The sequence below is a fragment of the Panthera uncia genome, unplaced genomic scaffold (genome assembly GCF_023721935.1).
Source record: "Panthera uncia isolate 11264 unplaced genomic scaffold, Puncia_PCG_1.0 HiC_scaffold_1590, whole genome shotgun sequence".
Classification (NCBI taxonomy): domain Eukaryota; kingdom Metazoa; phylum Chordata; class Mammalia; order Carnivora; family Felidae; genus Panthera; species Panthera uncia.
In genome coordinates, this window is record NW_026058240.1 from 4,987 (window position 1) to 31,571 (window position 26,585).

The 26,585-nt window shown below is 51.8% G+C and overlaps 1 protein-coding gene across 1 annotated transcript; it reads left to right on the forward strand.

Annotated features, from left to right (window-relative positions):
* Positions 1 to 5,409: 5,409 nt before the first annotated feature.
* Positions 5,410 to 26,066, forward strand: LOC125917214 (tensin-4-like). The gene is made up of 13 exons (XM_049623464.1): positions 5,410 to 5,471; positions 9,208 to 9,739; positions 15,977 to 16,400; positions 17,470 to 17,894; positions 20,220 to 20,306; positions 20,641 to 20,766; positions 21,947 to 22,039; positions 22,146 to 22,223; positions 23,034 to 23,102; positions 23,822 to 23,990; positions 24,674 to 24,742; positions 25,000 to 25,026; positions 25,535 to 26,066. The coding sequence occupies exons 2-13, from the start codon at positions 9,301 to 9,303 to the stop codon at positions 25,674 to 25,676; spliced, it is 2,148 nt and encodes a 715-aa protein (XP_049479421.1). The 5' UTR covers positions 5,410 to 5,471; positions 9,208 to 9,300; the 3' UTR covers positions 25,677 to 26,066.
* The last annotated feature ends 519 nt before the right edge of the window (positions 26,067 to 26,585 follow it).

Consider the following 26,585-nt stretch of genomic DNA (forward strand, 5'->3'; position numbering starts at 1 on the left):
CTGTCACCACTTGCCGTGGGCCCTTAAGCCACCCCTAGCCCCACCTCTGTGCCTCTCTGAGCCTCAGTGACCCATCAGTCCACTGAGATCTGACCTTCAGAGAAAAATGCACATACCCCTAGGGTAGCACAAAATGATCCATCGGCACCTGGGAAGAAGAATTTTAGAATTCAAGGTATATGTATGTGCATGTATTTCCATCTAAAAGTAAGGAGGAAATGCAACTCTAATAATATTTGACATACAGATGTTATGTACCCCTTCTTGGCTGATCACGTCCCCCACATTGGTCAATGTCTGCAGGGAGGTGCAGGTGCCCCTCAGGCAGACAACTTGAGAGTGACGTGCTTACTCTCTTGTTTGCTTTGCAACAGATCGTGACCTACCGCCGCTTACATATGCCCAGGTCAGTGGAATTTGCAGATTGTAATGTCTGATTCAATCTAAATTAACCCTCCTAAAGAAAGGACAAGTGGCCTAAAAAGATTTCTGCAAAGACACGGCAGGGAAGGTGCTTCCCCCTTAATCCTAGGACATGATTTCATGTGACATTTCATAAAGGAAAAATAAGGGTTGTCTGTTGAGATTTCCAAAAATGAAATCCTTTTCAGCAGGATAATGGTGAAGTTTAAACAGTTGTTGAGGAAGTAACTTTTTTTGGCAGGAAAATAGTATATAGAGCCTTTAGAAATAAAGTTTGAAAGTGTTCCCATTGTTATAAGATTTTGTGGCTGGAAACCTTGTGTGTTCCCAAAATCTTTCATATCCACCCTTTAAAAAAAATTTTTTTTTAACTTGGTTAAAAATCTTCCAAGTGAGGGGAGCGTGGGTGGCTCAGTTGGTTGAGGGTCCGTTCATCTCTTGATTTTGGCTCAAGTCATGATCCCAGGGTCATGGGATTAAGCCCTGTGTTGGGCTCTGCGCTGAGCATGAGGCCTGCTTGAGATTCTCTCTTTCTCCTTCTGCCCCTCTCCCCCGCTCGCTCACTTTCTCTCTCTCTAAAGTAAAAAAAGAAAAGAAAGAAAAAAAAAATCTTCCAAATGAGTTTGAGTGGGTTTTAAATCCATTTGCTGAAAGTATTAAAATGCACCACGTTCCAATTTCTTTGCAAGAACAACTGATTGACATGAGAGAGGATGGAAATTTGAAAGTCAATTTTGAACAAAACCTTTGCATAATTGGTGGATGGCACTGAAAATTGAAACATGAATGTCATGACTTAATGAGCTGAGCCCACAATGCACCTCGTCCGTCTGGATCTAGGTATATCCATGAGGCCTCCTTTCTAGCCGTGACAGCCTTAAAAGCTGAATATGAAATAAACCGAATTTAGGGCCAGACATTCAAGCCACTGCTCTACGAAGTGTTAAATCAGGCTTTTCAAAAAATAAAGAAGCATATTCAGTGGTGGTGTTCTCACTATGAAAGCAAAAAGGGATTTTATACCATGATTAAATGAAAAGCCTTAAAAATTACTTTAAAACTTGGTGTTTATTATATTTTTAATTTCTATTTGTATGGCTTTACAGTATATATAATATTGTACTTTATAGCTAATTTGTACCTATATGGATAATGCACATAATGCATTTTGTAATGTACATATACTTATGTAATGTACATACTAATATATATTTGTGTGTGTGTGTGTGTGTGTGTGTATAGTTCATGTATGTAACATTCTATGTATATAATTTGTAAACTAATAGCTATGGGGGGGGGGGTGCTTGCTCAACATTTTTTGCTGATGGGACAAATGGATTATAAAGCTTGAGTTCAAAGATGGCTTCAGTGCCAGGGACCCCTCTGGCTCTGGCATTAGAGACGGCATGGGGCGCCCTTTGTCCTGGATGGGGGTATTCATAACGATAACAACGATGTTCCTGGCTTGGGCCTCACCTGACCTGCAGGTGGAATTTCAGGCATGCACATTTTGTAGCTAAGGAGTCAGAAGAACAGAAGAATAAGACCAGAGAAAACTCCACCTCCTGAAGGCAGCTCCTTTGTAAGGGCAGAATGCCATCCTCCCTCCCACTGCAACAGGGGAAGGAAAATAAAACTTGCCTCCCGCTCAGGGGGAATCCAGAGGCCCTGAGAGGATAACTATCGTTCCTGGAGCATGACAGCAAATGGCAATGGAGACCAGGTATAAATTCAGGCCTCCAGAGTGCCAGGTCTGGCCTTTTACCTGCTCTGCTCTCCCTGGACCTTAATGCAGAACCTAGTTCTTACCAAAATTCTCACCACTGTCTCTGTTGAGAAGGCCTTCCTGCTATTAATTTTAGTCTCGTGCGCTGCAAATAAAGCCTGATGTTCAGGTCAGTTCTCTCTGCCCCCCTGCAGCAAAGAACATCCCTCCCCAACATCTTTTGCATCTGTCTTAACACCAAAGAAAAGAGAGTTCCAGAGAAAAGTAAGGCCTGCGCCTCTGCTATGCTTTCAGGGGGCTCGGCAACTCCCAGAAGCAAAGATCTTTCTATAGCACAAATATGTCCATGTTATTCCTTCCCTGGTCCTGCTGTGCCTAAAAGCATCCCCTGTATCTCCACTGCCAGCAACAGAAAAGCCAGGCAGCTGAAGCCCCAACCCACATACCCTTGCCCGCTGGCCCCATATCAGTCACCGGCAGGAAACAGAAACCACACTAGCAAATTTAAGCAGAAAGAAATTCCATGCATCCTGTGCTCACAAAATCATCAGAAAGGCTAGAGGAACAGGCTGCACCTGCAGGAATGGCTCCCAGAAAAACCGGCGACCCGACTTGAGAGCTCGCCTCTGGCGCCTTCAGGAAGGTAAAGAATCAGGAGCCACCCAGTGTCTGTTGACTCTAAGACCATCACCTAACTGGTTCAGGATCAGAAAGCCATTTTTAGGAACAGCCTCTCCACACCCACAAAGCTGGACTCTGGATGCTAGAAGGCAGCTGCCCCCAAATCCCAGTGTCTCCACCACCGTGTTGACCAGCAGCAACAAACCATGTTCCCAAGGCCATTTGATTGACAGAAACTGTTGCCTAACCAGGACTCCAGGCAAGGGAGGGTGAGAAATACAGAAAAATGCATCTGCTGCGTTTTGGGAAATCAATTAACATACGCCATCGCATCAACAAGCTATAGAAGGGGGGCATCTGGGTGGCTCAGTTGATTGAGCATCCTGCTTCAGTTCAGGTCACGATCTCAGGGTTCAGAAGTTCAAGCCCCACATCGGCTGGCTGCTGTCAGTGCAGAGCCCGCTTCAGATCTTCTGTCCCCCTCTCTCTCTGATCCTCCCCTGCTTGCGCTCTCTCAAAAATAAATAAAACATTAAAAGTGAAACAAAACAAAAAACAAGCTATAGAAGAAAAATCACACAACATATCCACAGATGCAGGAAGAAATGCTGCCCCAGGCTCTGGGGAGACTGATCGTGTCAGGGGGAAGGAAGGGTCAGGAAGGGAGCAGAGAGAGGTTGGGGGAGAAGCAGGGTGGCATGGGGATGGGTAGGCAGGGTCTGGAAGGTCGCTGAGACTGGAATCAGTGTTCGAGGACTGGCCTAAGGTGCAGAAAGTGACCAAATGTAAAACAAAAACAGCCACACCTTCCAAGAAAGACTATAACCTGAGGCACAGGATCATAAGGCTGGGGGGGCCTCCCAGCCCTGAAAGAATTGCCATAAAGGCCGTCCTCTGTGCCAGTCCCCAGGGAGGCAGCCAGGACTAATGTCAGAACCACCACAATCCTGGCCCAACGTGATCACCTCCCTGTGACGTGCCCCTTCCACAGCAGATACTCAGCATCTGTCCCTCTGCACTCCCCCACCCCTACCCCATTCTCCCACCTCCCTCCACCCCCAACCCCCTTCCTGAGCTACTGCAGTGGGTAAGGCCACTGCATGTAGTGCACCCAGCTTATAGCTTACAGCTTGCAACCGCCTCATTTTCTTCATTCAAAGACACAACTGTTCCCCAAGCCATGTGCCAGCCGGGCTGCACAAATCTCCAGAGACGCCTTTTAACGTGACCGTCAGGAGGGAGCACCTTTTTATAACTTGGCACAGTTTTGCTCCCTGGCCTCCCATGACGCTGGTTCATCATGCCTCCACCAAGCCACAGCGCATCAAATACTTTGAGGCAGGAAGCCTTTTCACTGAGCATAATGGGGGCACTAAGTGTCCCACCCACCCACCCAGCCATCCCTGAGATTAGCCACTGCTGGGATCACCACGAGTCCCTGAGCTAGTGACTTTGCCAGCTCCCTCTCGGCAGACCAACCTGCCCAGACCTGGCTCGGCTCTGCCACCAGCGCCCTCCCCCCCACTGTGACTGGATGCCCCCTTGCAACTCTCTGGGACCCCTGGCACAGAACAAGGAGGGGGTTGGGGCCAGGGAGAGGGGATGTTTAGACTTGAGGTCTTTCTGCCATCACCCCTGCATGGAACATCCACCCCGGGGGCACAGACCAGACCATGCAGAAGGGTAGCCCTTGAGTGAATGAATGAAGAGGAGCAAGGTTATGTACGAGCCCTTCTCAAAGTCCTCCAGACACTCAGAGCGCCTCCCCTTGGTTCAGAAGCCCCATTCCCAGGCTAAGAAGGAAAAAAAAAGAAAATAGAAGATCTATGCCCAGGGGCGCCTGGGTGGCTCAGTCGGTTGGGCGTCCGACTGCGGCTCAGGTCATGATCTCACGGTCCGTGAGTTCGAGCCCCGCGTCGGGCTCTGTGCTGTCAGTTCGGAGCCTGGAGCCTGCTTCGGATTCTGTGTCTCCCTCTCTCTCTGCCCTTCCCCTGCTCACGCTCTGTCTCTCTCTTTACCAAAAAATGAATAAACGTTAAAAAAAAAAATCTATGCCCAGCCTTAATTCCAGTGCACCCCTACCCTGGGCTTGCCACAGTGTGACCCAGCCCAGAGAGTACAGGGGAAGGGTCCTTGCTCACCGATGTCCTCCTTTCCCAAAGGCAAGGACTTCACTTTCTGCTGGTTCTGCCAGCCCACAGTCCCTTTCCTGGCTGCCACATGGTAGGAGGAATGCCCACAGTGCACCTTAGTCCTACAAGGACCTTGTCCCTAACAGGTAGAGCTTGTCCTAATAAGCAGGGCTCCACTGACCACATGGTACATAGACCCCTCTCTCCCATAACAAGGGGCATGGGGCAGGGGGCGGGGGAGCAGGCAAGCAAGAAGCTTGGGAAACATACACGCGCGCACACACACACACACACACACAGCCCCAGCAAACGCCAGGCCGGGTCACCACCCATTGTTTCCCTTCCCTGGTGCCCGTGCCAGCCCCACCTGAGCTCATCCGGACACAGGAGGGGTGGGGCCTGTGGGCTATCAGCCACATGTAGGGCCTGGAGGGGAAGAGGGAGGGACGGTGGGAGGGCCAGGTGCTGCTCTTCAGGCAGGTCTGAAGGTGAACTGCACCTCCCCCTTGAGCAGTCTTGGTCCCAGGAGTCAGGAGTGAACACAGCCGCCTGCCCGCCCTTGACACCAGGTATGTGCCTTTATTCTTTAAGGACAAGAGAGGGAGGCTCAGCACCTTCACCAACCTCATTTAACCCTTTGTCCTCAGCTTCTCCACGTGTCCTGGGACTCCAAGTGAAGGTGGAGAGAAAGGGGAGGAGGCCGTAGATGACAGAGAGATGGTCTCAGGACCACAGACCCCAGAGTTCAGCGCTTTAAGAGAAGGAAATCTGTACCCTTCGGTGTACAGATGAGAGAACCAAGGTCCAGGGCTGGGGTGGAAAGAGGCTTGCCCAAGGTCACAGAGACTTGGGAAGGGAATGGACAGAGAACCCAGGCCTCCTGCCTCCCAGCCCACAACACGAAGCCTGTCCCTGAGCCCCCATGCTGGGCCATTCAGAGGTTGCCAGGAATGGGGAAGGGGGGTGGGGGTGGGCCATGGCCATCCGAGGGTCTGCTTTAGTGAGTCTGGGATGGGAAAATCAGAAGCCACTCTTCAAGGATGGGGGTGGGGTGGGGATGGGCTGTAGAGGCAAAATGCTTTGGAGAGGAGGCTCAGGCTTCACCTTCTGTCGCCCTCCCCCTTTGTTGACCTGGGCTCATAATAGGAGGGAGAGAGTAAGTCAATGAAATGGAAACAGGGATTTGCCAAGGTATCAGGATCCCCCTGCCTCCGGAGCCCTTGGAAACAAAGAAAGTTATTTGAGTCCAAATCAGAAAGGGGAATATATGGGAAGGACCTATGAATAGGGCAGAGCTGGCTGGAGCCCTATACACCCCCAACACATACAGAGGCATGTGTGCGCATGCACACACACACATACACACACACACACACACACACACACACTCACACACACACACAGAGTCTAGAGCCCCAGCAACCCTCACCTTTACCTTACAGCAGGAAAGAAAGAGCTAGAGAGTGGGCTGGTGAGGGTGTCCAAGAATAAAGGAGTGAGACCCAGCCCCTGCCCTGGAAGTGTTCAAGGTGAGAAGAGAGTTTGAACAAGACCCTGAGGGGCTACCTGCCTTTCACTCAATCCCAGGCCTGTCCCACTGGGTTCCAGAATCCCAGAAGGAGCAGATGTGAAAAGGGTCTTAAATCTATGAGGCAGTAATACAAGGTTAAGAGTTTGGGACTGTGGAGCCAAGACCATCCAGGCTCAAAACTACTGGGTTCAAACCCCATTTCCACCAGTGGATTCTGCAGGCTCTATGACCTGAGTCAAATCCCTGAACCTCTCCAGCCCCATGGTAATAGTACCCTCCTCATGGAGCCACGGAGAAAATGAAATGAGTACATTTTAAGCTCCATTATTATTATATCCCCATCATACAGATGGGACAACTGAGGCCCATAGGGGAAAGGGTAGCAGTTTTTCCAATCAGTAAGCAGGCATCCCGAGTGATAACCCCAGCCCACAATGTGCTCTGCAAAGTCAGTAACCCCAGGCTCCTCTGTGGGGCCCAGCCAAAAACCCCTCAGGGTGCACTGAGATCCTGCCCCAGTAAACTCAGGCCACTTGGAGCATGTGAGGAAAGAGCCACAGCTCCGCGTCCTCGGTTGCTCCTAGGAAGGAGCCCAGAGGACTATTCCCTTCCACTGCCATTTATAGACATCCTTCCCAAGCTTGGGATGCACCGCCCCCTCCAGGCCCCAGCCAAGGAGAAGTCTGGCAACAGAGCCTACAGGAGCCATGGGGGACAAGGGAGACTGGCTTTTCTCATTAATTTGCTGTGTGACCTTGGGCAAATCGTACACCCTCTCTGGACCTCGGATATCCCTCTGCATTTGAACTCCATTCAGTAAAGGGAGTTAAGAATCCCAAGTTCCGCAGCCTGGGTTTGAATCTCAGCTCTACTTTTCTGGATGTGTGACCTATGTAGGTTCCTTAACCTCTCTGAGTCTCAGTTTCTTCACCTGTAAAATGGACTAGTTAATAGAGATACAACAATTCCTAGTGATGTGGAGGATTCGAATAGTTACCACGTGTAAAACACATAGGTGAGAGCTTGGCACATGGCGAGTGCTCAGTAAACGGGAACCATGATTACTATTATGAAAGTGTTATACTCTACAAAAGCCCTTCTTTCCAAGAATTTAGAATTGCCCAGCTGCTTTCACTCACCGATTTCCACACCTCTCTCTGGGAGGATACAGGGCAGGAATTCTTATTCTCAGCTCACAGACGAGGAAACTGAGGGTCAGAGTTATACCTTACAGAGCTGTTTGAGCTGGGACTTGAATCTGAATCTTCAGACTCCACAGTTTGCATTTGCCCTAGACTGGTCTCTATGCCTTCTCCAGCCCTGGGGTCTGATGTGATGGAGGCATTTTGGAAAAAGGGAGAAGTAGAGTCAGGGGGTGTTGTGGGGCACACAGTGAGGCTCAGGGCTAGCAGTGGTCGTACAACCAGCAAGTCCCCTCTCCTTACAGTTTTCTTGGCAGCCTCAATCCCAGAACCTGTCACCATCGACCCAGCCCAACCTATAAGAAACTACTAACATGTGGCATTAAGGCTAGACAACAAGGAGAACTTTCCACACTAAAGGAAACAGGGAAGTCGGAACATCTCTTTCCCAAATGAGCCCACAGGGAATGATTATCAACTGATGATGTCACTGCCAAGCTCAGAACTATTCTGTGGCTCCTCATTGCCCTCAGGGTGCAGCAGGCACTACAGAGCCCAGCCTACATCTGCAGGGTCTGGCCAGCCTGCCTCCCCCCACCTCATCTTTCCCCCCATCCAACTAGGTGCTCTCTGTTTCTCAGATGCTCAGTAATACCTAGTGATGTCCCCTGCCCACTAGGGCCCTGAACATACCTGTCTCTTCACCCTACCTGCCTTGCTCAGCTAGCTCCTGCTTTTCCTTGTTGTCTCCCTTTACATGTCCCTTCCTCCAGGAAGTCCTCCCTGACCTCCACACCAGTGCCTACAGAGTCTCCTTGCTTTGCCTCTTCCCTGGTAACCCTGTTTAGAATTGCTCACCTGCTTGCTTGTCTGTTTCACCAATTGGCCCACATGCAGTAGCAGCTAAATACAGGGTTTCTGACATCAGGCAGGCTGAGGTCCTGTCCTGCTCTGATGCTTGTTGGCCGTATGACCCTTGGGCGGGTAACTGACCTCTCTGTCTCTCCAGTCACACATCATAAAATGGAAAATAATAGTATCTACCTCATATGGTTGTTAGGAGGAGTTTAAATGGCTTTCTGTGTAATATGTGTGCATAGTAATTACTCAATAAATATTAGCTAGTATTTATTTAATAAATAAGGCTGTGACATAGTAGATATTCAATAACCTGTCAATAAGAGATTTTAAGAATCACTTACATAATGCTTTTTATGTGTCATGCACTGTTCTAAGTATGCTACAAATCTTAACTCATTTTACAGATCAGGAAAACTGAGGTACAGAGAAGTTAATTAACTTGTCCAACACTGTACAGCTACTAAGTAGTAGAGCCAGGATGCAAACCCAGACAGTCTGGCTCCAGTATCCTTGCTTCTTATTTTATTATTATTTTTTAAATACTTATTAAGTAATCTCGACACCCAACATGCCACCCAAACTCACAACCCTGAGATCAAGAGTCACATGTTCTTCCGACTGAGCCAGCCAGGCGCCACTCCACCCCCACCCCCACCCCTGCCAGTATCCATGCTTTTAATGAATGAATAAATAAGCCTTTGCTTTGTGGGGAGGGGTGGCAGGGGCTTCATCTACCAAAGTTACTCAGTTCCCAACCTTGGTATCTTTCAGGTCCTGGGAGCTTCCGGTTGGCAAGCGACATCTCTGGGGTGTAACTGAGGCTGATTTGAAACCAGAGGTAAACCGACAGTCACTGGCCCCACCATGTCGCAAGTGATGTCCAGCCCCCTGCTGGCAGGAGGCCATGCAGTCAGCCTGACTCCCTGTGAAGAACCCAGGAGGGTCCTGCACCCAGCACCCAGCCCCAGCCTGTCACCCCAGTGTCCTTACTACACCACAGAAGGCTGGGGAGCCCAGGCCCTGATGGCCCCTACACCCAACAAGGGGCCCCCCAGCAGACTGCAGCAAGGCCCACAGACTGGGGCCAAAGCCAGCTGCCTCCTACAGTCCCCTAGTGAGCAGGCCTCAGGGGCCCTAGAGGACCTCGACTCCTACATTGACTTCTCGCTGGAGAGCCTCAACCAGATGATTCTGGAACTGGACCCCACCTTCCAGCTGCTCCCCCCAGGAGCTGGTACGCCCTGGGCCGAACCCACCCAGAGCATTACCACAAAGAAAAAGAAAGATGAGCCTGAAGCCTTGGGTAAGGACGTGGGGCACAGTGCCAGGAGGGGGGACCAGACCTCATGAGGAAGAAGGACTTTTTCCAACAAATCAGAGGAGCAGGAGACTATGTCCTATTGGGAGGTGCTGTGCAGCCTTAAACAAGTTACTTAACCTCTGTTTTCTCTCCTGTATAAAGGAGATAAATACAAGTTTCCCTCACTATCCAATTCTATTTTATTACTGAGTTTGGAAAGGTGACGGATACCTGTTTTATGCGATTTTTCAGACTTTAAATAAGCTACTCTATACAAGAATTCCATACAATGCCATGCAGTAAATAAGAGCTTGATAGAGGTGGAATCCCTGAACCTCACTGTTCTATGGTATATCCTAAGCCCGGTCCCCTGAAACTCTTGTAGGATTGCTCTCTGGGCCCCTATTGCTGTTTAGGGGAGTATCTCTCTGGGGAGTCCCAAGCTGGAAGTAGAGTCACAGAGGTCAGTCTACTTAGGGCAGAACCCTGCTGTGTCTCAGGGGTGGTGTGCTGGTAAACGCCTAACACCTAGCTCCACGATGGGACGGGAGAGAGCCCTGATTTGAAACATCTGCCACCAGGGCCGATTTCAAACTATCAGCATGATGTCACTGAATGTAGCACTGGAAAGACATGCCTGCACAAGGCCGTTATTGTATTTATAGTATTTCTACTATACGGTACAATAGATATTAATAACCTCAAGAATATAGATGATAGTGGAGTGCCTGGCCGGCTCAGTCAGAAAAGCATGTGACTCGTGATTCCGGGGTCGTGAATCTGAGCCCCACGTTGGGCGTAGACATTACTTAAATAAACAAAACTTTTTAAAAATAGAGTATAGATTATAGTAAAATAATTGGAATGTGGTGAGTTGTATTTATTATTTTTGTTTTTACCATAAGTTATTTCGTTGTAAGTTTGCATGATTAAAAAAACGTCTAATGTTTATTTATATTTTGAAAAAGAGAGAGACAGTGCAAGCAGGGGAGGGGCAGACAGAGAGGGAGACACAGAATCCAAATTAGGCTCCAGGCTCTGAGGTGTCAGCACAGAGCACGACGCAGGGTTCCAACCCATGAGATCATGACCTGAGCCGAAGTCGGATGCCCAACCGACTGAGCCACCCAGGCGCCCCTATATAATTTGATTTTTAATCATGTCTAAGTTTAGAAATCAGCCGGACAAAATCTGAAAAATTTAACAATCGGCTCCCATGGACTGGTACAACTAACTTCAATATACCACCACATCTAAGGAATTCTAGAAATCCCTACATCTGGTGTCCGTTTCCCCAACAAAGAGTTTCAAGTATACTCTGAGGATAAGGATCAAGAAGCAGCAGCCCCATTAGATAGGCCAGAAGACTGAGATCTCCAGGGCGTTAAACATGGATTAAGGGGTACAATTAGGATTAGAGATAGGGTCTATAAGAATTTCTACTTATTGAACACTCATTATGTCCAAGCACTGTGCTGAGCCCCTTATAGGAGAACATTTAATCCTCCCAATCTATTCCTATGAAATATTTTCTGCCCATTTTACAGATGAAAAAACTGAGGCTGATGGACTTCAGTAAGGAGCCAGTCCAGCCTAATCACTGGAGGTGGACAAACCTTAAAGAAGCTATTGACTTCACTTCTTTGTCTCCTACTCCTAGTCTGTAAAACAGAGACGAGTTCTTACCTCAAAGGGGGTTGCAGGGATTAAAAGAAATAACACTTGTTGAGGGTTTATCACAAGTCCTGGCACACTGTTAGTCATTATGAATGACAGCTGGGTTTTTTCTTAATTTTTTTTAACATTTATTCATTTTTGAATAATGAAGAAGAGTGAGAGAGACAGAGCATGAGCGGGGGAGGGGCAGAGAGAGAGGGAGACACAGAATCAGAAGCAGGATCCAGGCTCCAAGCTGTCAGCACAGGGCCCGACGCGGGGCTCGAACTCACAGACTGCGAGATCATGACCTGAGCCGAAGTCGGATGCTCAACTGACTGAGCCACCCAGGCACCCCACAGCTGTTTTAATTAAACACAGGGGTTGCATTTAGGACCAGTCCGAGGATCGGTTCAGGGTCTGGGGCGGAGGTGAGCCCAGCACCCAGGTCCTCTGGCGCCTGAGTTTCCAGCCTCCAGCCTGCCTCCTCCCCCTCCCATTGAGCATTGCCGACCAGGGCTGTTATAAGAACCACCTCTATGCCCCCAAGATCTTCCTGCTTCTGGAGGCCACTCACAGGCATGTCTCTGCAGCGAAGGTCGCTTGGGTCTAATTACCATTGGCAGGAGCAAGCCCAGGGCTGTAATGTTAATGCCCCAAGGCAGGGGTTCCACACACTCAAGGCCAGCTGGGGCAAGACAGTCTCTGTGGAGCATCCACATGTATGGGGTGGGGACGCTGACAACCAGGCCCTTTCTCCAGGGGCCAAAGCTCAGTAGTCTGGAAGCTCAGATGCTCTGAGCTATGTCCACCTGACTCTGGGTAGCAGAGGGATTTGGGGAATGAGTGGGCAGCCAACAGTGGTCAGAGGGTCCTGATGAAGTCCCCCAGCTCTGCCCTAGCCTCTTGTGATGGAACAAGAAAACCCTCTCTCTAACCTCCACCTGAATGGCGGTGATGCCTGGGAGCTCACTACCTCCTGAGAGAGCCAGCGTAGTCAGCTCCCAGTTAGACTGTGATCACTAATAGCACATCACTGTGATGGGTGGCACCTGTCTCATGCATCTCCACCTGCCAAAACCCTCGCCTCAGACCACCACTCCTGGTGACAGCAATTGCCAGCCCATGGCAGCATAGCTAATTCTGGGCACAGTGGTGAGTTCTCATTGGGCCAAAGGTATCCAAATGTGTGGGATGCCCCACCTTTGCCTCTCATCCCTCCTTCTCTTGGGGTGTCAAAGGGAATTGTGGTGCTAGCGGATGTTTACTGTTTCTCTTTGTCCTCACTTGGCAAAATTAGACATTAAGCGTCGGCGATCCTATGTTTCTCCCTTCCCTAAATGTACATAGATTTTGTAGTGCATGATCTCAGCATCGACCCTGTGAAGGAAATAGTGGCAGGCTCATTTCACAAATGAGAAAATGAGGCTCAGGGAGAAGAAGAAGTAATGACCCATGGTCACACAGCCAGTGAGTCATAGGCCAGGCCTCAAAGCCCAGGCTTCTGGCCTCCAGAGTCTGTGTTCTTGCCTTTCTCTCTTTGGTGCTAGTTTCCTGCCCTCCAGAGCTTTGAAGAACAAATCTGTTTGGAGGCAGCCTGAGGGCTCCTCTTCTGGGGTTCCACCTCCCCCCTGTACTCACACACCTCCCCCAGCTCCCCTGCCCCTGCCCCTTCCTTCAGACTTACCCTGGGCGGGGGGGGGGGGGGGGGGGCATCCCACCAGGAGGATGGCTTCTCCAAGCAAACACCATATCCATCTCCAACACCCCTCCCCATCTTTGGAACAGGAGCCCACATTTCATTTTCCAGCAATTTCTGCCAGGCAAGGCTGTTTGCCAATCCCAAGTGAAGGGTGTTTAATAACTATCTCTCTGCCCCCCACCCACGTGCCCCCTTCCACCAGCCCAGCTTGGTGCTGGCGCCTGCATCCACCCAGCACTGCTCAGACTTGCCCCACGGGCCTGTAAACAGCGGCTGCACCCTGGGGAGGGTGTGGGGGCCTCCACTCCCCCAGCCACATGCACCTCAGGGCAGCAGGGAGAGGTGACTCACAGCTCCAGGACTCCTTCCGTCCTCCCTTCCCAACCCTACTCTGTAGTCCCCAAGAAAGGCCTTTGGTTGGTGTTTGGATGACCCAGTGAGTAGGAAGCTCAGAGCTTCACCGGGCCAAGAGACCCTCTGCAAAGCAGCCAAGGACTTCTCACAAGGACCAGGCCTTGGGAAAGTGTCCTGAGGAGCCCCTCCTCCTGGAAGGGGCCCCCGAAACTGAGCACAGGAGCAGGAGTCGGATTCCTCCGCTCCCTGGCTGTGTGGCATTGGATAACTCACTCAACCTTTCTGAGCCTTGATTTCTCATCTGTTATATGGAATAACATTTTTTACTTCAACGGAGTTGTTGTGAGGATTAAATGAGCCAATACAGGTAATGTGTTTGCAACAGCGCTGGCACACAGCACTCAATAAATACCAGCCTTCATTAAAAAATTATGCAATAAATGCCAGCTCCATTGCCACATTTCTCTGAGCCTCAGTTTCCTCCTCTGTAAAAGCAATGGCTGCTGGAATTGGGCATAAGGGCCGAGAGGATTACGGCTATAAGCACTATAAAGTCCTATAAAAATAGAAGTTGTGCTTGCCAACCTTCCGGAGGAATCCACCCCATTCCAAGACCTCTACTTTTTCAGAACCCACAATACATTGTGCCAAATCGTCTTCTCTTGCCCTCAGCAGTAGGACTCCCACTTTAGCTGGACAGTGTCAGCCATCTGACCAATACTGGCCTCAAAAAGCAGGCACTCAGGAGAAGTTCCCTGAAGCCCACCATGCACCAAGCTCCAGGCATCGTTCATCAATGTATTTTATCCTTACCAAAATCTCAGGAGGTTGGTTTTAGATCCCCACTTTGCAGATGAGGAAACTGAGGCTCACAGTGGTTAGGAACGTTACCTGATGCCTCTTGGCGGGAAAGTGGCAAAGCCAGGATTCACACCCAGGTTTGTCTGACTACAAAGCCAGGCCTGTTCCTCTACCCCTTGGAACAGCATGCTCAGGTCAGCCTCCCAGCCCCCCTCATCTGATGTAATCCTCCACCTCCACCCCAGCCCAAAGCAGGATCAGACAGAGGCAGTAACCGCCAGCAGGCTCAAGGTCCTACCCGGGAGCGGGCTGGGGCAGGCAGGGATTCCACAGTCATGGTGGGCGGGAGTTGGTGCATGTGCCAAAGCCCAAGGGGGTGGGAGGCCGGCAGACAGGAGCTGAAGGTGCAGTTTCCCGCTGACTTTGCCCCAGTTTCCATCCTGGGAAGCCAGAGGCAGGACTCAACAGGCCTCCAGGAGGGAGCAGCTAGGTAGCCCCCCCCCCCCCACACACACAGCTTCTACCACCTTTGCTGGAACAGCACCAAGGACAGTTCCCTCCCCCCAGGTCAGGACCAGGGGTGTCCATACTCACCCTGGAGAAAACCACCCAGCGCCCCACTCCAGGGAGGAGCAATTTCTCAGAACAAGAGTCCTGGATGCCCCCATTGAGAAAAGGAAAGAGCACTGGAGTGAGCCACCACCCTGGGGCATGTTTAATAGCCAACAACTGGGCACCAGCTAGAAGCATGACCTGGGAGGTCCACAGCTTGATAATGTAGCAAACCCTACCTTCTGGGAGCTCCTGCTCTAAAACAGACTTCTCAAAACTCTAAAGTGCACTCAGATTCCAGGGAGTCTTGCTAAAATGCAGACTCTGATTCAGCAGGCTTGCGGTGGAAACAGATTATACGCATCTTACCAGCTCCCAGGTAAAGTGGTGGTGCTGGGCTGGGCTGGGGGCCACAGTGGTGTGGCTTGATGCACATTGGAACCAGCTGGGGGACTAAACAAACAACCTGAGGTGTGGGTCTATACCAAATATTCTGATCTATTTGGCACAAGGTGTAGCCTTGGGTATTAGGACTTTTAAAAGCTCATCAGATGAGTCTAATGTGCCACCAAGCTTGAGACCCCCTGCCTTCATTGTAGACACAGATGTAGAAACACCCTTCAAACACCCTGACCAATGGAGGCATCAGAAAATGTGACTGGCACACTCCAAAAAGCAGTCATTTCAACCTGAGGAGGGGGACATTCACTCAGGAAAAGATTCCCTAGTTTAAAAGATTTATGTGCCAAGAACAGTGCTATGTCTCCTACATTCATCTTGTCTCATCCTTACTGTAACACAAAGAGGCTGGGTATAGTCACCCCATTTTACAGGTGTGGAAGCCAAGGTTCTAGTTGCTGAAGTCCTTTGGCCAAGTTCTGTGATAGTAAGTGGCAGAGTCAGATCTGAAACCCAGGTCTGTCAGATTCCAAGACCTGTGTTCATTCCACTGCATCTCCACATGAAAGGAAGATATCACAAAGAGGGTGACTTTGGAACAGTGCCTAGAAGGTGGAGCTGGATGCTAATCCTAATCCAGCAAACTCCTCCTCCCTGAGCCTGTTTCTACATCGGTCTAAAAGAGGAGAGACCAGATGGGCTTGAGGACTCTTCCAGCATTCCTGTTCTGTGACTACAGGCTCCCAGGTTTCACCGATGCTCTGCTCTCTCCCCAGACATAAAGTACATCGAGGTGACCTCCACCAGATCAAGGTGCCATGATGGCCCCCAGCGCTGCTCCAGCCCATCTATCACTCCACCCTTCGGCTCCCCGCTCAGTGGTGGTCTCCTCCTTTCCAGAGACATCCCTCGAGAAACTCGAAGCAGCAGCGAGAGCCTCATCTTCTCTGGGAGCCAGGGCAGGGGGCACCAGCGCCCCCCTCCCCACTCTGGGGCTCCCTCCTCTCATCCCCCACCCTCTCCCAGCATCTCCATCCCCTGCATGGGGAACAAGACGTCAGGCTCCCATGGCTTGGGCTCCCCACTGGTGGCTTCTCCAGGCTTGGAGAAGGGGCTGGGGGGCCTGGCCCCACAGCGGGGCAGCAGGGTCTCTGTATTGTCAGCCAGCCCAGCATCCGACATCAGCTATGTGTTTGGAAGGTAGGTCACTCCCATCATAGCTTCTGATATTGCCTCCACAACACACACACACACACACACACACACACACACACACAGATCCTAAAATAGATGGGCACTCTGCTCTATCTGAGCAAAATCAGGATGTGTACCAAAAACATGAGCGAATATTCTCTTTTACACCATCACAGCCATTTGGACCTCAAGCTTTCCTCAAGCACTTAGAATATAACTCAATATACAAAGATTTTTATTCATGCCTACCACTTGGGAAAAGAACTGATGAGGCTTACCTGCATCCTTTCCAGCATTCATACAACCCATCTCAAGGAAGAGAGCTCTTTTTTCAACCTCAAAACACAAGGGCGTAAATAAAATTTGGGGGCTTAGGGAAAACCATTTAGGAAAGGAAAGCCTCCCTCCTCTTTATTGCTAGCAAGACCTAGGAGGAGGGAGGCCGACCTGCCTGAGCATTATTCCTAATTGCCGCAGCCCCATGTGCAGGCCTCACAGTGGAGCTGCACACACACACACCCTTCCCAGGAGGACCAAACTGCAGGACCTCTGTCCCCCACACCGACTCCAAAGCTGCTGTGCCAAGGCAGTCGTTGTCAAGGAGGCTGGGATTCCACAGCCATGGCCGTTGGCATGGGCTTCTGAGCTCAGAGAGAAGTCTGGCTGGATGCAGAGCTGGCCTCCTCCTCTTCCACCAGCTGGGGAGCTCCCTCCGCATCCACCGTAGACACGGTCCAGCCTGTGTCCAGCCTGCGTGCAAAGCTCTTGGGAATATTGGGGTGCTTGTGTGATAGCTGTCAGAACTTCCTGGCTGGGAAGGCAGAGGGAATCCGGTCCAGCCCAAGCCCACATGACCTGCAGGGAATCAGCTCTTTGGCTACTTTAAGTGACCAAAGACTTGGCAGTACAGAGATATTTCTGTACCCTTCAGCATCCCTTGGGGATCAGGTGGGCATGCACTTTGTCCTGGGCTATGGGGAATGGAGTATACAACACTCTGTTTAACCAGAACTCTAGGCCCCGAGTGTCCACTCTGACATCCTAACACCCTGCCTGTCTGGTGCCCTCCCTGCAGCAGCCAGTCCCTCCTCCACTCCAGCATCTCCAGCCATCAGTCATCTTCTAGGTCCTTGGAAAGCCCAGCCAGCTCTTCCTCCAGTCTCCACAGCCTTGGCCAAGTGTCCCTGTGCACGAGAGCCAGTGACTTCCAGGTCCCCAGCAACCCCACTGCAAGCATGGGCCAGCCCAGAGCAACCCAGTCCCCACCACTGGCCAAGGAGCATGCCAGCAGCTGCCCGCCCTCCATCACCAACTCCATGGTGGACATACCCATCGTGCTGATCAACGGCTGCCCAGAACCAGGGTCTCCTCCATCCCAGCCGACCCCAGGACACCAGGACTTTGTCCGACCTGGGGCCACTTCTTCCGGCCACTCCTGTCCGGCCACCAGGAGCCACAGCCAGACCCTGCCAGATGTTCCTCTTACCACATCCTCGGAGGGTATGTTGTAAATCAGTACTTAAACCGTTGTGAAGTTTGGCTTGGGGGAATAGATAAAACATCAGTGGGTTTCCGCAATAGCAAGTCAACACGCTGAATACCTACTGTGTGCCAAGCACTTTGCCAAGTAGTAGGGACAGAGAGATGGCCACAGTCTAGAAAGAGATACAAAAGCCAAGGAATCCGTGTAGAGTAGGATAAACACAGAAGTAAAGAGATGTCCTAAGTCTCGGGGGGCCACAGAGGGAGGAGTGATCCTTTTAGTCTGAAAAACTGGGAAAGCTCCTCGGAGGACGTGACATCTGAGCTGAATCTGGAAAGTGGTGGAGTCTGTAGCCAGAGCAGGAGAGGAGGGGCATTCCCAGCAGAGGGAACAGCGAGTCCACAATCATGAAGGTGTAGAGGCACATGCATGTTTAGGAAATGACTGCAGTGTTGGGTGTAGGGTCAAGTCATTGAGTAATCTGGGGCCAGATTGGGAAAGGCCTTGAACCCCAGGCTAGAGTGGATTTTACCCGTTAGGCCACGGGGGCCTTAGCAGAGCGTCTCAATCGAGAGAGTGATGGGGTCGGAGGTGCACGTTTTTTTGTTTTTTGGTTTTTTTTTTTAATTTTTTTTTTAACCTTTATTTATTTTTTGAGACAGAGAGAGACAGAGCATGAACGGGGGAGGGTCAGAGAGAGGGAGACAGAATCGGAAACAGGCTCCAGGCTCCGAGCCGTCAGCACAGAGCCCGACGCGGGGCTCGAACTCACGGACCGTGAGATCACGACCTGAGCCGAAGTCGGCCGCTTAACCGACTGAGCCACCCAGGTGCCCCCGGAGGTGCACGTTTGATAGATCACTCTGGCAGAGGAACTGTAGGGAGAACTGTTTTGTTTTGGTTTTCATCACGAAGTGGTCCAGACAAGCTATAATGGGGGCCTGAACCAGGGCAGGGCAGGGCAGTGGAGGAGAGAGGACGGAGCCAAGAGACCCTCGGGATATGAAAACAGCAGGCTTGATGACTAACCCACAAGAGGGAGAGGGAGGAGAGTCAGTCCTACCTCTGACGTTCATGGATGACGAGCACACAGAGGGCTGACCGAGACAACGCATTCCAATTCAGACAGCTAAAAACCACAAAACAGCAAACACCCTCCTTCCCGTAGTCTGTGACTACAGGCATCCAAAAAGAACAAAACCAGCCAGAACCCAAAGCATGAAACACAGAGGCACAGCCTTAGTACCCACGGGGTACATCTCTCCAGAGTAAAGCTCTTGCACAGCCCCCGGGGACACTGTCCCTGCTCTGGCCTCATTCAGTCACCTCCTTCCTGAGGCTTCTCAGCCCTCACTCAGCCACAAGCATCAGGGTGACTCCTGGGGGGTGTGATGTTCACTCTGGCCCACGCTGCCATTCAGGGAGCCATGTCAATGTAAGCAAGAGAAAATGGTATGACGGGCGTGCTTTGAATCTGCTCTGATCGTTTTCCCAGGGCAAATCGTTTGCAGATTTTAGTACATTTTTTTTATAATGAGTTACTCTCAACCGGCCATAACACACCTTTTTAAGATGCCAAAATTGAGAACCACAGCTCTCTGTCTTAGGGGACCTGGGAAGATGGCCATTCTGTCATTTCAAAAAGCACATTTACTTAGCCTGGTAATATTCCCATCCTGGTTTGGTGATGCCCCAGGATATCACTAATTATACCCTGGAACCTTATCAAATTCTGCAAACCATTCTCAAAACAAAATCCATGCTAATCGCCTAGGCTACTGGAGTATTAAAGACCCTCAGAGGCTGGTTAGTACATTCGGTCCTCTCTGGGCTTCAGGAGCAAAACAATTGTCCCAAATCAGAGTCAGGAATCCTGTCTCCTGACTTCTTCTGCACAGGCTCATCGGCCCAGATCTGCTGCTTTCTTTTCCTCAACCTTTTCTTTCAATTTCTTTTCCAACCCCCCCCCCCAAGACACTTGTAGGATTCTTAAGGAGGAAGAGAGGATAAAATCAAACAGATGATGCATCTCAGAATCTCTTATTTATCCCTTCTTTCGGTCCACACCAGACAACACTAGATTTGAGAAACTGTTTCTCATTAAACTGAGATTTTTATCTGTTTGTGATTCATTACCAAGGATACAAGGGGAGACTCCTAAGTCCTACATGTGCCAAGCCCTGGAATTCTTCTGTTGGATTTTGCCTCTTGCAGGACGTTGGAGATACAATGGGGTTGGGGTAGGGTGGGGCGGGTTGAACGGGACCACTGCACAGAGGAGGGGGGAGGGTCTCTCAGCTCCCCTCTGTCCAGCCTACAGGGTCCACCCTCTCTGTCTCCAGGTCCCCCCAGGGACATGCAGCCCACGATGAAGTTTGTGATGGACACATCTAAATACTGGTTTAAGCCAAGCATCACCCGGGAACAAGGTAAAAGGAAGCACTGTGTTTCAACGGATGAGTGACCCAAGAGTCTGGGTTCCCCACCTTGTATCAGGCATATGGGGCCCTGGGTCATGTTAGGGGAGGGAAAGACAAATGGTAGGTCCAGGGAAGGGGGTTATCCTGTGAACCTCTTGTCTCGAGGAAATAGAGACTGCAGCAGGAAGGGTAGAGATTAGATAACAGAAAGGACTTCCTGGGAACAAAAAGTGATTCTGTAATGTCTGCTCTATGAAGACCTAAGGGGGCTGGGGGACAGAGGGTGTCCAGAAGAGAGGGAGGAGGGTGCGGTTAACTGCCTCTGACCCAAGGATTGTTCCAGCAATCGAGCTGCTGAGGAAGGAGGAGCCAGGGGCTTTCGTCGTGAGGGACAGTTCTTCCTACCGAGGTTCCTTCGGCCTTGCCTTGAAGGTGCATGAGGCTCCTGCACCTGCCCAGAACCGATCAGGTACGCACCGGTCTCTGTCCTCACTCAAGACCTCGCAGATGCAATGGAGTGTGGTAGGCTTTAGTCCCAGCTCTGCTGCTGCCTTGCAGAAGGCCCGTAATGACAGCTGGGAGGACGGTCCACCTCAGGGCTCTCCCAGCTGCCTTCCTGCAGGGGGACTCTAGAAGGAGCTCCTTCCACGGCAAGCCTAAGCTGCTTCTGCCTCCCAGAGTCCCCAGATTCCCCACTCTGCTCTCCTGGGGGGCCGAGAGGAAGTTCCCAGCCCCTCTCCAGGATCCTCTCCTCTGGGCGCCCACCTCTGTCCAGACCAGATTTATTGTGAAGGAACCTAAGGTAGTCATAATGTGTGTGCCCTAGCTCATGATATGTGTGTGACAGTTTATCACATGTGATAGCTTATCACACGCTTTCCCGTGGCCTCACACACAACACACACAGCTGTGGGGCATCCACCCTACACCAGGATACCTCGCTGGGAAGACAGATAAAGACTGATCATATCATTATAGTACAAGGTACCTAAGTACCAGCCCCTCACCAAACCCCAGAATTGCAGCTCTCACGTGACGAACAGATGAGGTAAATGGGGCTCCGAGAATTAGCCGATGACCCCCCAGAGCAAGGATGAAAACCCCAAATGCATGCTCTCTACACCACGCCTCTCTGTCTAAATAAGAAAGTGATCTCTGGGTGGCGTTGGTTGTCAACGAGCCTTGCCAGCGAGCACAGAGAGGAGGAAGCCAGGGGCTGGTGAGAACAAGCAGACGGACATTGTTCACCCTCCAGGGCCAGCCTGGCGTCAGCAGGGACCATCTGGTGGAGAATAATAGCCCCTGGGAAGGAGTGGGTAGGGGGAGAGAGAAATCAGGCTGATGCGTTAAAATCTGATTTGAGTAGTCATTGAGAACCAACCCCCATAGCTCTTGAAACCAAGAGAAGGATCTCCTGAGAGAATTACTGGACACAGAAGCCTTTGAGCAAAGGCGTTGACACCTCCTTTGTGGGAGGCCTTGAAGACAGGGTTCTTACCAGCAGTCCCACCCAGAGCCAGGGGGATGAACAAGTTCACCTCTGGACGGACCAGGAGGAGGCAGGTCAGGGAATGAGATGGTCAGCGTTCGGCCAACACTGGACTCTGGAACTCCCATCCACACGCACTCTTTCTTCTTTCTTTGTCCAGGTGAGGACAACAGTGACCTCATCCGCCACTTCCTCATTGAGTCTTCTGCCAAAGGGGTGCATCTCAAAGGAGCAGATGAGGAGCCTTACTTTGGTGAGCGTCTCCAGCCTGCAGGCCCCGGGGGTGGGCCCTGCCCTTCTGGGCCGGGAGGCTGGTCGGGGACAGGCCTTCTCACACAGAGCTGCTCGTCTCCTTGCAGGGAGCCTCTCTGCCTTTGTGTGCCAGCATTCCATCATGGCCCTGGCCCTGCCCTGCAAACTCACCATCCCGCAGAAAGGTGGGTGTGGGCCCCAGAGAGGCAGCATCGGGGCCCTGGGCCTGTGTGTTCCTACTACAAAGGCTCCTAGTGGTCACATCTCACCTTATTTATGGATTAGTGTCACAGTTAAAAGTGCTTTGTCTAGCATCCATCCGGCATCGCCACTTCCTGGCTTGAGGAGGTTGACCTCTCTGAGCCTCTGTTTCCTCCTCTACAAAATGGGGACAGCCGTCATCATACCACAACTGTGTCGAATAGGTGTTATCCTCATTTCACAGATAAGAAAAGGGGGACTCAAGGGGCTGAGTAATTCACCCCAAGGTATACAGATCATACCTCAAACCGAGACCAGGAAGTCCCATCCGGAGCCTACAGCCCAGTAGGCTGGTGAGCCGGACTAGACAATCTCAGGGTGTGCAGGAGGAGCAGCAGGGCGGTTCTGGGAGAGGAGTCGGGGCAGGCGAAGCTCCCAGTGTGGTGATGTGGAGGGCCTCCCTACTTTCTGAAAAGAAAGGCCTGGGTTTAGGAAGGGCCTGAAAGAAGGGAGGAGGTCAGAGGCTCCTGAGGGTCAGGTGATTACAGCAGATCCAGGGGCTGGAGGAGCGAGGAGGAAAAGGAGGGATCAAAAGACTTGCAAGCTAGGCATCTGGGGAGCCCCAAGTGGCCCCGTTTGTCTGATTACGGTAATCACTCCAGGTTTCTCAGCGGCTTGCTTCCTGAAGGTGGGGGCGGAGGTGGGAGAGGTTCAAAGGGATTAATGTTCCTAAGAGAAGGGTCCGTTCACTCCGTCCCCGCCCCCTCCGGGGCCTGTTCTTTGCTTTGGCTCAGAATTGGAAGGTGGAGAAGCCTCAGACCCTTCTACAGGCAGCCGGGCCTCCTGCCTAAAGAAATCCGCAGGTGAGTGGCATGGAGGAGGCTCCAGTCTTGGCTATGACCCCGCGGGCACCTCCCAGCCCCACGCTCACTCACATGGGCATGCAGGCCCGCACACGTTCCCATCACAGCTTTATTTCTTCATCCTTACAAAGGTGCCCCGGTTCTCCCCATCCCTGTAAACCCGGAGGTGAAAGGCCGCAGGCCTGGGGGGGTGCAGGCAGTGGGCAGAAGACAGGGAGGTGGGTGAGGCTTACACCCCACCCTGCACACATATGGGCACATGTGGACATGCCGAGGTCTCTCTGGTCCTGAGGGACCTGCCCTGGAGGTGGTCTGTGGGCCTGGGATCCTCTGTGGAGTGTCAGGTCCAAGTCTTGGGGGGTTTCCAAGGGGGAAAGGTCGTTCGTCTTCTCGTCCAGAGGCCAGGCACAGATCAGCCCTTGTCTGAGTGACAGCTCCTGCAACGGGCCCTTCCCCATCCTTGTCTTCTCCACCTTCTCTTGACAATGAACCAAGGCCCCAGGGTGGGTGGAGGTGGAGGCAGTGCCACCCATGCTTCTGGACAGAAGGAAGGTTTGTCTGGACATCCCTAACATAGGGCAACAGCCCCTCCTTTACTCCACCCTAAGGGCCAGAGGCCAGAGCAATGCAAAGCCACAGATGATCCCGAAGTCCTCTGGGACTGGTCCTCTGCATGGAGGATCCTGGCAGGGCCCAAGCACAGCATTTACCTTCCACAGGCTGCCATGCCCTGTACTTGACCTCCGTGAGTGTAGAGACCCTGAGCGGGGCCCTGGCCGTGCGGAAGGCCATCTCAACCACCTTTGAAAGGGACGTCCTCCCCACACCCACCGTGGTCCACTTCAAAGTCACCGAGCAAGGCATCACCCTGACGGATGTCCAGAGGAAGTAAGGGACTTCCCTTGCCCTGGGGCTTCTGGGCTGGGCAGGGGGAAGTGGAGGGGATGGCTGAGACGGCCATGGATCAGTGATGAAAGTAAGATTCAGGATCGTGGACCCAACGTGGTCAGTGACTTGCTGAGTGACTCCAGGCAAGTTCCCTGCCTTCTCTGAGCCTCACACCAATGACCTCTTACCAAAGTCCCCCTTCCCTGTGACCAACAGAGATGGAATTAACCAGGATTCACTGGGCACTGGTTAAATCTGCATCCATTGACGGCACATCTGCAAAAGGCCAGACTCTGGCTGCCCACTGGGACACACTGGATGAGATCACTCCTTCCCCAGGCTTAGGGCTTCACAGTCTAGCAGGAGCCCGGTCCTGGGCTGGAGGAACAAGAGATGAGCAAGATGCCATTACGATCCTCAAGCAGTTACATGACACAGTGGGCGTGGGGTGGGGAGAGGGTAAAAAACCCCAGTATGTAGGACACAAGGCAAATTCACTCCATGACTGGAAAGAAGTGCCAACGTGTGCCCCAGGGCCCAGCAGGGCAGGCTGTAAGGGTCTAGCTGGGAGGTTTCTTAGAGAGCAGGGCATGTGACCTCTGGGAGAGCTGGAGATGATGGAGGTAGGACATGGCCCTGGGATAGGCTCTCATCAGCTCTCCTTCTCTCCCTGCCTCTTCCAGGGTGTTTTTCCGGCGCCATTACCCCCTCACCACCATCCGCTTCTGTGGCATGGACCCCGAGCAACGGAAGTGAGTTCAAGGCTGGGCTGAACTCAGGAAAGCCATCCAGGGCCTAGCTGCCCACTGGGGTTTCTTGCTGACTCTGGGACTGGGATCACAGACAGAGCCTGTGAGCCTCGAGGGGCCAGGAGCAACGGGATGAGGGCAGGGTGGGACCCCGTGGGGTGTGGACGCAGCTGGCCGTGCTCCCCCCGCTGCTCAGCCAGAGTCCTGCGGAATGCAGAGAGGTCTCAGTACTCATAACTGTCCATCTTCCTTTCCCACAGGTGGCAAAAATACTGCAAGCCCTCCTGGTAAGGCCTTCCTGTGCACTGTCAGTCACCATAAAAGGTCTCCCTGGAGCAGGGCCTGGGACCCAACAGGAGAAGGGAGTTACAGAAGGAGGGAGCCCCTGTCCTGATCTTAAGAGAGCCCATGGTTTTGATGGGGTGGCACCAGCCCCAGTCCTCAGAGAGCCTCCAGTCTGAAGGAGGAGTCATGAACCTGGGAGCCCCCAGTCTAATGTGGGAGGCACAGGGTCTAACCTCAGGGAGCTTTAATCTATAGGGATGCCCCAATCTGATGGTCAAAACACATCCTTGCCCTCAGGAACCTCCCACTAAGATGAGGAATACACAGGTCCTGTCTTCAGAGCCTCCCCCCATTCAAAATGAGGGAAACTTAGATCTTGAGGAGGAGGAGGCATATCCTATCCTCAGCGAGCTGGGGAAGGGGCAGCGGGGGAGCACTGTATTTGCTGAGATCACCTCTCCTAACCTCTCTGGGCCCCACCACCTCACTCAGCCTGTGCTCTCCCACCAGGATCTTTGGATTTGTGGCCAAGAGCCAGACAGAGTCCCAGGAGAATGTATGCCACCTGTTCGCAGAGTATGACACGGTCCAGTCGGCCTCCCAGGTCCTCAGCCTTGTGGGTACTCTGCTGCAGGACACAGAGAGGATGTAGGGGGAGGGAGCTCCCTCTGCACCTTCCCAGACATCCCATCATACACTGATGAGCCAATCTATTGGACTGGAGGAGAGAGAGATACCACACCTTGGTGAAACCCTTGAAACCCTGTGACCTTCATCAGTGACCTTCAGCCAGACCCCACTGTGTCTCAGTTTCCTCAACCAAATAAGGAGGCCATAGACAGGACCAGCTGTTCTCAGACTTTGGTGGGCATCTTAACAAGTTCCCTGTGATCCTGAAGCACACCCACACCTGAGGGCCACATGGAAACAACCTCTGAGGACCCCGGACTCCATCAACGTGGATACTACCAACACAGCAGCTTGAGTTAGAGATATGTGACCCTCTGTGGTGGCAAACAGCAGGTGCTGGGTCAGGACCCATGCGCCCCTAGCTCAAGGCTGACCTGGGAAAGATGGTCTGCAAGAATTGATCAAAGGAGGAATGGACTGACTCTATTTCTCTCTATATCCGTTTCTTCCACCCCCACCCCCCTGCCACTTCTGCAATTGCTTCTTGGGCAGCTGTTCCCAGGACAAAGCAGGATCTGCCTGCCATGGATTCTTTAGGCCAATGTGGCCATGATTGTCAGGGCAGCTTAGCAAGGGGAAACTTGGCCCTATGGTCAGAGACCACCCAGCTCTCCTCACATTCCCGATGTCTAATCCCCGCACTACAAATGAGTATCAGCCCCATCTTTTCTTTCAATTTTTTGGTTAGCAAGTGTCCTCCAGCTGGTGTCACAACTGCCCTAATGCTCCTTATGCAACCCACAGGAGGGAGGTGGGGGCCGGGAGACCCGACACAAGGGTCAGCTTTCTCTGGTTCTGCCTCAGCCCCGGTCTTGTTGAGTGTCCCCTGGTCCCCAAAACACACTCATAGAGAAACGCGGACAAGTGTGCA

Coding starts and splice junctions, on each gene's coding strand:
- LOC125917214 (XM_049623464.1), top strand. CDS start 9,301: ATGTCGCAAGTGATGTCCAGCCCCCTGCTGGCAGGAGGCCATGCAGTC. Junction 17,895..20,219: donor TCTTACCACATCCTCGGAGG/GTATGTTGTAAA, acceptor CTCTGTCTCCAG/GTCCCCCCAGGGACATGCAG. Junction 24,743..24,999: donor ATGGACCCCGAGCAACGGAA/GTGAGTTCAAGG, acceptor CCTTTCCCACAG/GTGGCAAAAATACTGCAAGC.